Consider the following 16,793-nt stretch of genomic DNA (forward strand, 5'->3'; position numbering starts at 1 on the left):
ATATAGATATAATGTCTTTTATCCTCAAAACAATGTAAAGAATGCTGAAGACCTTTACATTTTTACATACAGTATGCTTTATTAATGAAGTACATGGACTTGCTAGTAGAAATTTGCCTACAATAGAAAGAAATGCTTTTGAAGTTTCTTACATAGATCTTAAATTTCTTATATATTTTTTACATTTCTTATTCATTTCTAATCAGGAAAATTCTGGCTTATTATTTCTGTGATCTTTAACTTGTTTATGTTCACTTGTTTCTGTTTGGGACTGAATTCAATTGCCTGAATATTGGTATAGATCATGACTGTGAGTTTTAGGGATATTGATTTTCTTTCCTTATTTCTTCTACCTTAAACTGTACTGCTTTTGTTTAATTCACCTATCATATGAGAGAAAAGAACATGCCTCTTCATTAATAGGCAGTAAAGGTCATACCTTGGTCCAGTTTACAGTTCACCCTGGAGAGTAAACGCAACAGTTTCATTATGTGCCTAATTTTCACAGATCTGGAGAATAGTAATCTCAGAGATCATTCCAAAACCAGGTCACGCCTCCAGGGTGCTTCAGTTTGTCATCCAACACAGCCTGCTTTATTAATTTTGAATTGAATTCGTGGTATTCTTTAGCATTATAGGGGCATCCCAATTAGTAGGGCAATCATACAACCCCATCAGAATGTGGTATATAAAAGTGCATTTAAAACATACTTTTAGCAGGATTAAATCAGGACATGGCATAAAACTCCTTTGGGGAAAATTTGTGGACTCAGCAGTGGAAGTCTGCATCTTATCAGAGGTGTTAGCATTTTTAGTATAGAGATGTATGTATTAAAGCACTGAAATCCAGCTATTGGCCTCAGACTTAAATGATGAGTCTCTCAAGTTGAGACAACTAAAATCATGGCATGCACTTAAATACTGAGCATTTCATATTCCTGAAAGAAAACAGTCAACTTCAAAATATTTATTAATAGCACAGCAATTTCACCCTAAATTATTTGCTTTCATACTTATTTTACAGTGTCATTTCATTCATGACCTTTCTAACTTAATAATTTAACTAAAAAAGAACAAATTAACTATCCTCATTAAGAAGCATTAGTAGGATTAGATTTGTTTTATACAAGTTATTTCCATACTGTTTTTACAAAGTCACTATAGTGTAATGTAAAAAAGAGAAGACAGACCTGTTGTAATTGTTGACTTACCTATTTACTAGGTATGTAACCTTGAGCAAATTACTAAGCCTCTTTGAAACTTTTTGAGAATTCTGTGGAATAATAGCTCTATCTTAAAATACTTAGCACAATGACTGACATAATAGGCCTGCCTAAGTTTTTGTTTCCCCTCAGGAATTGAAGCCATGAAAACAAATGATATACATTAAAATATATAATTCTATTTTTTAAAAAAGAAACACCCTTTGTAATGTAAGAGAAAAGTAAAAGTTAGGAAAAGACATAATGGCATAATTTATTTGATATGGAAGACTGTTGCGTCTCATCGTTGATTTCTGACATGCATAAGTTAAGCATTGCCATTTCTGGACTGTGGTCCTTATTTTTAAAAGGATTATTTATCTTTAGTTACTCTTTAAAAATATGCATTGATAGTGTATCTGAAGTTACTGAAAAGAATAAGCATTACAAATCACTTAGCGAGTCTTGGGTATGATTCCTCTCAAAGGGAATAGTTCTGTAGCTCCTAACCCCAGAGTTTTTCTGAAATGCTGAAACATCTTTCTTGGAATGGGGGTTATAATGGTGGCCAACTGACTTCAAACTGACATCCAGTTGATGGATGTGCTGTAAGTCAAAGGAACACAGAATGATGAAGTTATTTTTATTTTCCATATCAGCATTCTGTAAAAAAGAAAAAAAAAAATCCAGCACTGCTTTTCTTTGACAGACTAGACATCACAGGAGTTCTGTATCCCCATCTTGTTATTATTGGATTGCTTTCAATTTTTAAAAACTTGTTCTTAGATTTTAGTAAATGACCTTCTAACTACTGTGGCTAAGCAGTTTATTCAGGTTACAGAATGAGAAGTTGGGTAAGCATCAGGCATCAACACAACTGGAGAAGAGAAATATAAGCATGGGCAGAAGGCTATAGGATTTTACACATTACAAAAAAACCCACAACTATTAGCGCTCTTCGTTTTCATCTTAAATTGTAATTAGATCTATTTGATTCCTTCCTTGCCATCGGAATACTCATGGATTCCAGCAGGAGTGTTGAGAAGAAAAATGCCTATTCAAGTGAAGATCATTAGGACATTCGCACAGCTGCATTAGACCAGCACATCTGTTGAGCATACTCAGTCTGTCGCTCACCAGTGAAATTGATCATCAAAGCTTTTCTAATAAATGACATAGAAAAATTTCCAACAGAATAAAAAGAAAGGGCACATAAAGTAGACGCTTGCAAGTATGGGTAATCTTTAAGCCCACTTGGGGATATAAGAATTAAGAGAAAATCCAGAAGACATGACATAGGTTAAAATAGTGAAAAAAAGCTTTTACTTTGGGAACTATTACAAAGTATACAAAAGGGAATTTTATATAAAAGCAAACAAACCCAAATCATTCAATATGTTCCAAATATTTATACTCCCACACTGGTGCTAAAAAAGTAGAAAAGGATTAGAAGATGCTGTATAAATTTTTAGTTTTCCATTTGTCATTTTCATTGTATCCATAATTTTTTACCGTCACCACCATTTATTACTGTTTTAACAATTTGCAGAAGTAAATGTTAATGATCTTTTGAGTTATATATAACTTAAAGCATGAGATTCTACAGAATCATTTCTAGACTTCAGGATAATTATGCTTTAGAAGTAATGGTCCCTGTCTTCAAATATTCAAATGGGAGGTTTTTTTAAAAAAAAAAAAAGAAAATAATTTTATATGATGAAATACTTTTATACCTCAAAATCTGAGTTAGGGAAAAATTAAAATAGGTTGGTGGAAGCATTAGACTAGATTAGCATTTCCCAAAGTATATTCTTTTTTTTTTTTTTTACGGTACGCAGACCTCTCACTGTTGTGGCCTCTCCCATTGCGGAGCACAGGCTCCGGTCACGCAGGCTCAGCGGCCATGGCTCACGGGCCTAGCCGCTCCGTGGCATGTGGGATCTTCACGGACCGGGGCACGAACCCGTGTCCCCTACATCAGCAGGCGGACTCTCAACCACTGCGCCACCAAGGAAGCCCCCTAAAGTATATTCTTTGTTTATATTGCAGGAAAAGAATCATTCTTTGGTAAAAAACTAAGTTGGGGAAACACAGGCTAAACTAAGTTGGGGAAACACAGGCTAAACTAAGTTAAACAGGTTTTTCTACCTATAGAGTATCTCTTAGCTTTAAATTTGTTGATGAGCATTGTAGCTTTCCAGGAGGGAAGATTCAGTAGTGTGTTACCCAGTCTAATTCCACTGTGGAACATTGTTTAAATGAAGAATCATGAGAAATTAGTATTCCATGGAACATGCTGTGTGTAATCTCAAAGATTCCTTCTAGCTCCAGACATTTATGATTTGCTGAGAATTTGCACTGCATATGATTTTTACTGTAACTTCATTCTTGCCTTGTCATTTTGAATTGATAAGGTCTCCCTGGCACTAGGCAGCACCCTTTAGGGATATAGCACTGTCCCTGGTTAAATGTCCCTTGGAGCCTGTGACAGCATACCTCCTGGCTTTCTACTACTGTTTATTCCAAGGCCCTTCCGGACTGGATTGTAACCGTAAAATAAAACATAAAATATAATTGAGCTGGTTCATGAACCAAATGATTGTCCTGTCCTCCTAACACTTATCCTACAATGGGCAGCCCAAGTATCACCTCTTCCTAGAAGTCTTCCCTGATCATATTCTCTTTCTTCATTACTTCCAAAGTACCTGTATACAGGTATGTGTTTGGTTTTACATTTCCCTCCCTATCTTGCCTTTAAACTTCTTCATCTCTCAATCCTTAGCATGTAGCTCGGCGATTAGGGTACAGTATTCTGCTGGAGAATTTTCTCTGTCATCTGTTTTATCTGGTTTGTAAATCTGTTTTGGATGGACACTCGAAGGAACTAATGAAAAAAATCCTGCTTGTAAGGTGATCTAGCAAAAATTAATATTTCTAGGGCATTTACTGTTGATGAATGATGGCTTTTTTTTTTTTTTTTTTTTTTTTTTGCAGTAGCTCTGCAATCACTTCAGTTTCATGTTTGTGAAATAGTTTTTCAGTTGTAGTTACTGTTGAACCTGATGCTGTTTGAGGCAGATTCAGAATAATCATTTCAAATACAAGACATGACTGAACATTTTTACGTGTACACTTGTTTTTTTAAATTGTTTTCCTTCACAGTGCAAGACAGTTTATGTCTGTCAATGCATGTATTTGTTTTGTGTGCATTTGTATTGATATGTTCTCTTCTGTGCTCTGTGTGCAAAAGAGGCAGAGGCACTGGGGAAGCTAATATTATAACTATAGCTATATAAGCTTTAAATATGCAGAAGGAGCAGCTATGTCCATGAGCAATTTTATCAATGAATTTGATAGTGTTAGCTAGTGAGTTTTTAGGTTATCCACTGTGTTGAGGTCTAGATAAGTACAAGAACTATAGGTAAAACCCAGCAAAAACATCTGAGAAAAAGCCTTCAAGATCACAGCCTATTAGGATTCTTTTAACATTACATTTTTATGTTAATTATAATTTTATTCTTTCTGAAAGTCATTCTTGTTTCTTATCTAATACAAGTCTATTTTCTAAATTTTTTTTCCTCTGTTGTCATTTTTAAGTTCATATCTAGATTTGTAGAAACATCTGGGGGTTGCTGTTTTCAAATAAGTAAAGAAAAATAAGGCCTTTGCAATTCTGATGTTCCTAGTAATTTCATTTCGTTGGATTCAAAATTTTTGTCTTTTTCAACCAAGTTGTTAGATCTATAATGATTTACTTAAAAGCATATATGCCACCGTTGATTCAAAGTTAATATAATTTGTCACGTATTTTTATAAATTTCTTCCCATAAAACACAGACCACCACCTTTACTTATTTATTTATTAACATTTTTATTGGAGTATAATTGCTTTATAATGGTGTGTTAGTTTCTGCTTTATAACAAAGTGAATCAGTTATACATATACATATATCCCCATATCGCTTTCCTCTTGCGTCTCCCTTCCTCCCACCCTCCCTATCCCACCCCTCTAGGTGGTCACAAAGCACCGAGCTGATCTCCCCGTGCTATGCAGCTGCTTCGCACTAGCTATCTATTCTACATTTGGTAGTGTATATATGTCCATGCCACTGTCTCACTTTGTCACAGCTACCCTTCCCTCTCCCCGTATCCTCAAGTCCATTCTCTAGTAGGTCTGCATCTTTATTCCTGTCTTGCCCCTAGGTTCTTCTGACCATTTTCTTTTTTTTTTTTTTTTTTTTAGATTCCATATATATGTGTTAGGATATGGTATTTGTTTTTTGCTTTCTGACTTACTTCACTCTGTATGACAGACTCTAGGTCCATCACCTCACTACAAATAACTCAATTTCGTTTCGTTTTATGGCTGAGTAATATTCATTGTATATATGTGCCACATCTTCTTTATCCATTCATCTGTTGATGGACACTTAGGTTGCTTCCATGTCCTGGCTATTGTAAATAGAGCTGCAGTGAACATTGTGGTACATGACTCTTTTTGAATTATGGTTTTCTCAGGGTATATGCCCAATAGTGGGATTGCTGGGTCGTATGGTAGTTCTATTTTTAGTTTTTTAAGGAAATTCCTTACTGTTCTCCATAGTGGCTGTATCAATTCACATTCCCACCAAGAGTGTATGAGGGTTCCCTTTTCTCCACACCCTTTCCAGCATTTATTGTTTGTAAATTTTTTGATGATGGCCATTCTGACTGGTGTGAGGTGATACCTCGTTGTAGTTTTGATTTGCATTTCTCTACTGATTAGTGATGTTGAGCATCCTTTTATGTGTTTGTTGGCAATCTGTATATCTTCTTCGGAGAAATGTCTGTTTAGGTCTTCTGCCCATTTTTGGATTGGGTTGTTTGTTTTTTTGATATTGAGCTGCATTAGCTGTTTGTAAATTTTGGAGATTAATCCTTTGTCAGTTGCTTCATTTGCAAATATTTTCTCCCATTCTGAGGGTTGTCTTTTCATCTTGTTTATGGTTTCCTCTGCTGTGCAAAAGCTTTTAAGTATCATTAGGTCCCATTTGTTTATTTTTGTTTTTATTTCCATTTCTCTAGGAGGTGGGTCAAAAAGGATCTTGCTGTGATTTATGTCATAGAGTGTTCTGCCTATGTTTTCCTCTGAGAATTTTATAGTGTCTGGCCTTACATTTAGGTCTTTAATCCATTTTGAATTTATTTCTGTGTATGGTGTTAGGTAGTGTTCTAATTTCATTCTTTTACACGTACCTGTCCAGTTTTCCCAGCACCACTTATTGAAGAGGCTGTCTTTTCTCCATTGTATATTCTTGTTCTCCTTTATCAAAGATAAGGTGACCGTATGTGCGTGGGTTTATCTCTGGGCTTTCTATCCTTTTCCCTTGATCTATATTTCTGCTTTTGTGTCAGTGCCATACTGTCTTGATTACTGTAGCTTTGTAGTATAGTCTGAAGTCAGGGAGCCTGATTCCTCCAGTTCTGTTTTTCTTTCTCAAGATTGCTTTGGCTATTTGGGGTCTCTTGTTTTTCCATACAAATTGTGAAATTTTTTGTTCTAGTTCTGTGAAAAATGCCAGTGGTAGTTTGATAGGGATTGCATTGAATCTGTAGATTGCTTTAGGTAGTATAGTCATTTTCACAATGTTGATTCTTCCAATCCAAGAACATGTTCTATCTCTCCATCTGTTTGTATCATCTTTAATTTCTTTTATCAGTGTCTTACAGTTTTCTGCATACAGGTCTTTTGTCTCCTTCTGTAGGTTTGGTTTATTCCTAGGTATTTTATTCTTTTTGTTGCAATGGTAAATGGGAAGTTTCCTTAACTTCTCTTTCAGATTTTTCATCATTAGTGTATAGGACTGCAAGAGATTTCTGTGCATTAATTTTGTATCCTGCTACTTTACCAAATTCATTGATTAGCTCTAGTAGTTTTCTGGTAGCATCTTTAGGATTCTCTATGCATAGTATCATGTCATCTGCAAACAGTGTTCCCATGTGATTTTGAATAATGTATATTCAGATAAAAGTTTCTCTATAAATATTAACTTATACATGGAAGCAGTTCATTATTCTCTAATTTTGGTTACTATTTGCTTCCAAGTGAGTGAATAGGTAAGAAATAGGCTTTAAAAAAAGCATTAAACTAGAATTCACAGGCTCTGAATCTTAGTCCTTCTGACCTTTCACTAATTATTTAACTTTCTTGGGCCCTTTATTTCTTCATCAGTAAAATATGCAGAGTAATAACTTACCTAGATAAAATACCCTTACTTAGAGTTTTTTGGGAAATGACTCTTTATTGTTTGTGTATATCATATCTGTTTTACTCACATTTTGTTTTAAAGCCTATGACAACATTTGAACTGAATAAACATGTGCCATGGTAAATGGTAAATGTAGTGGAAATAAAAAAATATTAGAAAAATTTCTCAAATGTATATTTATAACTAATCCAGTAAAGTCCATATACATGTGAAGGATGGGATGGACAATGCTAGATGTAATACTAGTATCCTGATTATAAATCATCCTGTTTTACAATCATTGCTTAAGATATTTTGACACGGCAGTGCCTATGAAATACCCTAGTGTCTTGGTCATTTTCTTAGCGTTAGTGTGAAAAACACTAAGAATTATATTAAACTGAAATAAGCCAAGATATACATTTTTCTAGATGTTTTTATTTGCAGTTCATTAGAACATTTCTCTCTGGGTTCCAAAACTGATATTAGAGTATCACAAAACTTCAATATCTTGAGAGAATAATTTTCTTAAGTTTGTAGACGGAGTATTAGGGTACATATATGTTTTAAAATAAGGGTAATATAATAAAGAGCACACCTGTTGGATTTGGGTAGAAACCCTGCTCTGCCACATTCTAGCTTAGGCAAGTAAATTCAGTGTTTTCTATGCATACTTCCTGTCTTCTTTTTATTCATTTACATATATATTCATGTACTTTGTTTTGTTCAGTAAATGGGATCCTGCTATATATTGCTGTTCAACCTGCTTTTTTATTCTTAATATTTGTGTTGAAGATCTTTCCATATCATCAATACATACAAATCTATCTCAGTATCTTCTTAGATGGATATTAGAACATACGGATCTTCTATGCTTCTACCTCTATGACCTTGAAAAAGTTACTTTACTTCTCTACTTCAGTTCCCTCCTCTGTAAAATGGCGATAGAGCCAATATGAGAATAAGTGGTATACACACATACATACAAACACAAAGGCACATAGTAAGCTAAGCCTTCAATAAATGTTAGCTTTGATGATGATGATGATGTCATCTCTTCATTTTCCTCTTATATGTAAATCTCTTTGTTCTTTTCCACTTCATTCAGCGAAAATTCCTCATTAGACCTTATAATGCACTCATTCAATCTTCAGCTATATTCATCCTGCTCTTCAGCTCATGTATGGAGTTTTATTTTGATCATCAAAGTTTAATTTCCAAGGACTTCCCTGGTGGTGCAGTGGTTGAGAGTCCGCCTGCAGATGCAGGGGACGCAGGTTCATGCCCCGGTCCGGGAGGATCCCACATGCCGTGGAGCAGCTGGGCCTGTGAGCCGTGGCCGCTGGGCCTGCGCGTCCAGAGCCTGTGCTCCGCAACGGGAGAGGCCACAACAGTGAAAGGCCCGCGTGCTGCAAAAAAAAAAAAAAAAAAAAATTTAATTTCCAAGATGCAATTAGTATCTTCTCAAATCACTTTAAGGGTATTATATACAGTGTTTGCCTTATTAACTCTCATTCCTCTGTTTAGTTGTTCTTTAGTGTAATTGTTGTTTATGTTGTTTTGTTCGTTTTGTCTCAAGGGATTGGTTTTCCTTGAATGTCTGGTAGTTCTAGGTTGGTCATTCATCTTTATATTTGACAATCCCTGTAATCCTGCCATTTCCACTCATTATACCCAGTCTCCATTGATTGTATCAGGGGACAAGATGTGTTGCTGGTAAGGACACATTAGTAACTTGTCATCCCTTTTGGGAGTTAGTAATTATCAGCCCTTGCTTCACTGGGCCTAACACCTTCTACACTCACTGCTTTAACCTGTGGACAAACACTGCCTGTACTCATTCTTACCATATACAGGAAGGTGCCATTGTTCAGCTGCTCCAGTCATATCCCATTTGACATTTGCCGCAGGCCTACCTTCTTCCTGGTCTCCACTGACTCTAAAATAAAAGCATCCCTGGACTTTCTCCAATGTCTGTATAGTCTTCTGAATATGATTGGGCTGTGATTTCCTCTAATCATTTCTCCATAGATCTGATCCCATCTGCTTTCTGTTTTCTAAGAATTCCTCAACATTTCTGGTCTGTTCATTGTGGTGCAGTGTCAGAAAATGGACTACCTATAGAAAAGAACTTCTGAATGAGGGTTGTTAAACCCTTATAAAAATTTTTTCTTTGGGAATCTTAATACAGTCCTTTTGAAAGTAGGAGATGAATTGAATACCTTGTCAGTCTTTTCGTATTCTTGATTCAGTTGATTTCCTCTCATAAGATAGGCAAGGTACACAAACTGCTATAACAAACAACCCCCAAATTTCAATGCCTTAAAACAAACTACTGTGTATAAAATAGATAAACAACAAGGATATACTGTATTGCAGAGGGAATTATACTCATTATCTTGTAATAACCTATAATGGAGTATAACCTGCAAAAATACTGAATCATTATGCTGTACACCTGAAACTAACACAATATTATAAATCAGCTATACTTCAATGAGTAATATATATGCACGTATGTATTATATATACATATATATTTGTTTTGTGCTTATATCACAGTATAATGCAAGTCATTAGGAAAGCACTACTCCTTGCAGAAATTTGGTGACCCAGATTTCTTTTACCTTGTGGTTGGGCCTCCATGAGGCCTCTATTCAGCCAATGGATAGGGCAAGAGAATGAGGATGTATGGGAGTTTTTTGTAGGCCAAGTATGGAAACATGATACACTTATATTCACACTTCATTGGTTGAATACAAGTGTATTCTTCAAGAAGGACTAGAAAATATAGTCTGCCTAAAGACTCATGAAGAAGGGAATGCTTAACAATTTCTGTCACACTGACTATGTGCCCTGCACTCAAGTAGATGCATATTTTCTCTACTGAAGGAATAAAGTATTGTTCATTCCATAAGGAAGGCACTGAAGTGCCTAAGAAGAAAGCAGGGAGCAGTCAGATCTATTTGAAGACAAGGAGTGTTGATCAGGGAAGGTTTCACAGAAGAGAGTGTTGAACTAAAAATTTCTGATTTTTCTCAGTGAGAAAATAAGGTGAGCACTCCAGCAAGAACAAAGGCATGGCAATACAGACAGAAGGCAGTGTGGCCCCACAAGGCCATGCATCCTTGAAGTGATGAAGGAGAATTCATAAATAACGGACTTCCCTGGCGGTCCAGTAGTTAAGACTCCGCACTTCCACTGCAGGGGGTGTGAGTTCAATCCTGGTGGGGGAACTAAGATCCCACATGCAGTACAGCGTGGCCAAAAAAAACAAAAAAAAAATTGGTGAATGATGAGGCTAGAAAGTTCATTGAGATCAGACTGTGAAAGGCTTTAGATGGTATGCTAAGGAGATTGGATTTACATATATTTGCACAGCAGGGCGCCTTCAGAGGTAGTGTGATGTGATAGTATTTAGAATGCTAGATTTATTTATTTTGTAATTGTTGAGCATTTCATTTCTACATACTGTGCTTGCTACTGGGGATACATAAAAGGAATACATTCCTTGCTCTGGTGGTAATATAAAGGGTTCATTAGAGGGATAGTATTAAAAGTACATAGATCAAATAGGAGCTCCTTTTTTTTTTTTAAATACATTTATTTATTTATTTTTGGCCGTGTTGCGTCTTTGTTGCTGCGCACGGGCTTTCTCTAGTTTCTGCAAGCGGGGACTACTCTTCATCGCGGTGCGTGGGCTTCTCATTGCGGTGGCTTCTCTTGTTACGGAGCATGGGCTCTAGGTGCGTGGGTTTCAGTAGTTGCAGCACGTGGGCTCAATAGTTGTGGCTCACGGGCTCTAGAGCACAGGTTCAGTAGTTGTGACGCATGGGCTTAATTGCTCCGCGGCGTGTGGGATCTTCCCAGACCAGGGCTTGAACCCGTGTCCCCTGCATTGGCAGGCGGATTCTTTTCTTTTTGGCTCCGGACGCGCAGGCCCAGCAGCCATGGCTCACGGGCCCAGCCGCTCCGCGGCATGTGGGATCTTCCCGGACCGGGGCACGAACCCGTGTACCCTGCATCGGCAGGCGGACTCTCAACCACTGCACCACCAGGGAAGCCCAGCAGGCGGATTCTTAACCACTGCGCCACCAGGGAGGTCCCAGGAGCTCCTTTCTTATTCAAAGTGAAAAGAGATGAGGTTCTGAACATGAATATTGGCAATGAAAATGCAAAGGACTGGATGGATTCTGGAGATAATCTGCGGAGTGGAATCTGACAGAACTCCTGGTCAGTCGATGTACTGCATGAGGATATGATTTGGAGGATAGTGTCACAAAGGTTTCTAACCTGAGAGAAAACAGGAAATACCCAGGAAAGAGGATCAAGTTTGAGGGAAAGATTATGAGTTCAATCATGAACACGATTTTGAAATATCTATGTGGAGGTATTCAGGAAGTAATTGGGAAAAAACTTCTGATCGTCTGGAAAGAGGCCAGAACTGGAGCTATGATAGACACATGGGTTACATTTTAGACCTTCTATTTACAAGGCTGCATAGCAACAGAACTCCAAGAAATGAAAGGTGGGTAAAAGAGACAGCAGCCAAAAAAGGCTGATTGTTAGAATTAGGAGAACATTTTGATAAAGATGTGGTTGGTTAACTGTTTAAAAAAAAATTGGAGCGATTATAGCAGGATAAAACTGAGATAACCATTAGATTTGGCTATTATAGAGTTTTTAGGGACCATTACAAAAGCTGTGGGGGCAAAATCTAACAGGAACAAGAAAAGGCAGTAACTGGTTGAAAGAAGAGTAAATATTGTACAGGATTTGTGAGACTTGAATGTATTTATAGTCTGAGGATAGAGAAGAGTGAGTTTGAACCTTGAGAAGCAGAAAGAACCCTAAAGGGTATGGAAGGGAGTAGGTTCTAAAGCACAAGTGGATGGATTTACTTTCTGAAACAAGGCAAAAAAAGAAATAAGGACTGTTGAACATAAAAGTTTGGAGGTGAATGGGAGTGAAGCTGAGAAAATATAAGGGAGTCGAGGGAGCTGGTGTGAGGTTATTGGCACTTGCAGTGGAGAAAGTTTAGTAAGTTGTAGGAAACTTCCTTAGTAAGGAAGGCAACTGTGGGTGCTGATTAAGAAGAAGCAACATGGAAGGATCCAGATTAATTTCTAAATCATTGGTTTCTAGTATAGCCAATAACACGTATATACCATTTCGTAGGGAGCTTCTGCAGCAAAAGTAGAAAAACTGGTCAGATGTGTTGGTAGCAGCTTGGCACAGCAACAAAGGAATCAGGGAGATGAGGATGTTGTTAAGTGTGGAATTGAAATGATGATCTTGGGGTTCAGGTTGGGTAGGGAAGGAAGCAAAGCCAGGAGGGCACTGTTAGCCTGGGGAGTTTGGAAGAGCCAAGGAATTGGAAGTTTTGTACAAGGCTAGTGGAAAATGTAAGTACTTTTGGTAAATGATATGCTTTACCATAGATCTTGCTGTAAAGTCCAAAAGGACTGATCATAAATTGTAAGAATAGATCTTGCCACTTACCAGTTGAGTTCTTTGGTATCAAATTTTGTGGTACAGCTAATGAGATTCCATATCGCCCATCTGTAGAATGGGATTGCCACCATTTAGAGAATATTAAAAATTTTAGGATAAACTAAGTCATGTATGAATGACCATATGTTCTTCCTTATTCACATTTAAATATAATACCATAAAGCAGAAAGGAAAAAAAGAATATTTCTTCCGTATTCCCTTAATAATCGATGAGGAGTTTATCCTAATGACTCAGTTTGAATAAATGAATTTTCTTCAAGTGAATTCGTTCAAATCCTTTGTAGAGAACATACTGATTATTGATAAAATTTTCAAGTGTGTGTTTTTAAAATTAATTATTTATATTTTTACATAATTCAAAGTATTTTTATTTATACACATATATACATACTTGGGAATCTTGACTGACAGCCTGAAGCTCAATCACATAAAATATTTAACCACAGCACAAGAGCCATTTGCAGTTTAAAGAAAACCATATAAAACAATATTCCAATGAATTGTCCATGTATAGCAACAAATCAGTAAGAAAGGACAAACCAACATAGTGAAATAGATAAATCAAATTTAGGCAGGGTAGTTTATTGAATTTAAATTGTGCCCAGTTGGCCCAAGAGCTATATATAAGCAATCCATCTTATGTTGTTAATGGAGGTTCTTGAAATCCACCTGATGTTTGCATTATTAAATTTCAGTCTAATGAGCTCTGCTAATACATATTGAAGACGGTTGTAAGGAGTAGAATGTGAATCTGAGCGGGATAATTTGAAGGAAACATAAGCTGAGCATTTTACATGACTCAAGGGGTATATCTACAATTACACATATAACCAAAATTGAATTTAAATGGAATTTCTATTATCCTTGTCCTTCTACCAGGGAGAATAAAGTGTAAATGAAGTAAAAGTCTTTAGAATTACTGGTGGTTTGTTTTTATTATCTAATTTAATAGATTCTTGCAATGATACAGAGTGGCATAAAAGTTTTAATATTTCATGACTTTAAATGCAGTCTAAGTATGTATTAAAGCTTGTAAATGGAAACAGATGTCTGTGTAATTGGATATAACACTTCACACCACCATTATATAAGTTTTACATTTTAAGAAAGTGTCAATGGTGACAGTGAAAAGTCAAACTTTTGAAGAAAAATAGTTATGTATAAGGTGTGTATTTTCTTTAAATTACTCTTTTAAGCCAGGTTTTATACTTCAAAAGGATATGTTGATTTTGCATAGGAAAAATATATGCAGCAAAAAGCTAAAGAGTAAGTGTTTTTATTTTTTAAATCACGGTTTACATTGCTGTTATCATTATAATAAAGGCTCATCCAAAGTTTAATGCTGGCACGGTTTGATTCTTTTTCTTTTGACAAGGCAATACTTTTTTAACTTAATATTTCATCAGCTATAATGCTATTAGAGACTTATTTTCACTTAGTTCACTCATCAGGCAGTGAGCCGGCAATAAAGGAGAATCGCTCCTTTGAGACGTTAATGCTTTGGAATAAATGATGTGCTAGAACAGAAATTTAATTAATTTACAGAGTATATTGATAGTCCCTTGTTACTGTGCTGTATATTTTTAATCTTCTCTAACATCTGTAGTAAAGTGTTTGAAAACCCCTGCAGTTGAGCAACTAGTAGATAATTAAGTAATAAGGGAAGAGGTTTCTAGAGGGAAAAAGATTCTTTTTACCAAATGCTGTCATAACATGAATAAAGAACTGCTACTATGATATGCAATGAAAAAAAAAATATGCTACCTAATTTGATACTGTTCCAAAGATGTACCAAGCTTCTTATATTTCAAATGTGAATTGTAGCTTAAGAACTTCCCCCAAAGTTTAAAACAGGTGCATTGCACTGACAAATCAGATGACTTTTAATGAGCAACAGTTTTTCCCAGTTTATATGCCATCATTAAACTTATGTTGCTTAAATTCGCTTTCTATTTTGTGCAGAGATTATCTTGAATTAAGCTTCAAAGATTCTAACTAAATATTGTAAATAGTCTGAATAAAGATTGTTAAAGGTATATTTCAGATTTTCAGCCATTTTTTTTCCTTCTGACTACTTCACAAGAAATATGTAATGAATTTATTTTCCCTTTTCCCAGTATTTTCATCCACGATATAGGCATAAAATAAGTGCAGAAATTTTATTGTTTTTGTTTCAGCAAAAGCTGATGAAGCATTGAAAGCCAAAGAAAGAAATGAAGAAGAAGCAAAGAGAAGAAAGGAGGAAGGTAAAGGCATGTGTTCATTTTGTTTCAAAGAAGTCATAGTGAGGAGTCACTGTTTGCATGATTCTCTTCATTCTCTTCATAGAATATAATCAAGTGCTTTAGGGGATACCTCATGCTACTTCATGAACCTAAACTATGACACAGTATATCACACTATATTCAATGTCTTGGACACTGATATTTTCTAGCATAAGATTAGTTTATAAGCATCCTAGTGATAAGCATCTGGGCAGATTGGAAAGATACAAAATTATAAAGTGGAGCTGGTGTTGGTTTCTTTCCTTCTAACTTTTATCTTAAATTATCAAAATCAGTCATAAAAATGGATTGAAAATTTTGAAATATTTTAGCAGTGATGAAGAAGAATCCCTTTGCCAACACGACTTTACATAAAAAAGCTGTTAAGAGGTAACAATAAAATATGAAATGTCAAATGTCAGTCAATTCAGATTAAGAAATTCATCATAATTTTTGTAGATTATTTCTTTAAATAACATTGAATACACCACCCAAGAATATTACACAAAGAAATCTAACACATTTTTATCTCCTCTAACAAATTTGTATTTCCCCTTTAGTTTGCTATGATTTGTGTGAGTGAAAATTTCGCCTGTTTCCTTCTTAGAGGCTTTGTATATACTGTTGTAAATTACAGTGCTTAAAGCAAGATCCACGCAACTCTTTCTCAGTCAGTTAGTGGATGATGCATTTGGACTGACAATCATGTCACTCTGCTGGCTAATTAGCAGAATAACTATTTCCTCTGTGAGCTTTCAAGGAGTTGAAGCCTGATACTGTGTCCCAAAATACTGGTTTTGAGTGCTATTGTCTAAATCTGAAAATTAAGAATTTTTCCTTAGCGCATACCTTCTATTATGACAGCCATAAAAAATTTACACCCCCAACTTACAAATGGAAGCTGAGATGTTATAGAACCTAAAATGTTTTAAGTATGATGGTTTAGAATGCTTAATAGCAGCATTCCGTCAGAGCCAAGCCCTCAAAGCAAATCCAAAAAAACAAACAACAAAAAAACCCTGTAGATTTAGGTGGCAGAACACTACAAATAAGTAGATTCGAACTAAATGTGAACTAATTTATACATATAAATGTATATATAGAATTCACCTTATTTGACCCCCTTAAATTCTGACTTTATACTCTTTTCCTAGATCAACTAATTTTATGGTTTATTAAGAAAACAAGTGAATTCCACTGGCAAAAATCCTCAGTAGAATTCTGTTCTTTTGGCTTTCTGAATATTTTGGTATTGTTAGTGGAAACAATCTGTCTGATTTCAGTTATGCTTATGGTCACCCGTAGTACAAATAGATATAATAATAGATGCAAAGTAGTCTAAGCAAATTATAATATTTTAGTACCGCTATGTTATGTGGTATTCTGATCAGTGTAACTAATTAATAACATAATAGTGCTTATAAAACACTGTGGTGCTATAAATTATAAGTGTGGCATTTATTATCAACCAACACAGTGAATATATGTTGTGATAGTTATTAGTCTAATTCCGTTAATTCAGATCTTAATCGGTTGAAAACGGATGACACTGATGTGATAACCACAGATACTGAAATTGCTAGGTG

General features: G+C 35.7%; 1 protein-coding gene across 3 annotated transcripts in view; it reads left to right on the forward strand.

Moving 5' to 3' along the window:
- The window catches only part of RSRC1 (arginine and serine rich coiled-coil 1), a 445,934-nt gene that overhangs the window by 363,135 nt on the left and 66,006 nt on the right, over window positions 1–16,793 (forward strand). For all 3 annotated transcript variants that reach the window (XM_082655219.1, XM_082655217.1, XM_082655218.1), the window contains exon 7: window positions 15,121–15,189. In XM_082655219.1, the coding sequence (XP_082511345.1) occupies window positions 15,121–15,189 (69 nt within the window). The remainder of the gene's footprint in view (window positions 1–15,120; window positions 15,190–16,793) is intronic.

The sequence above is a fragment of the Grampus griseus genome (genome assembly GCF_964374135.1).
Source record: "Grampus griseus genome assembly, chromosome: 5".
NCBI lineage: Eukaryota > Metazoa > Chordata > Mammalia > Artiodactyla > Delphinidae > Grampus > Grampus griseus.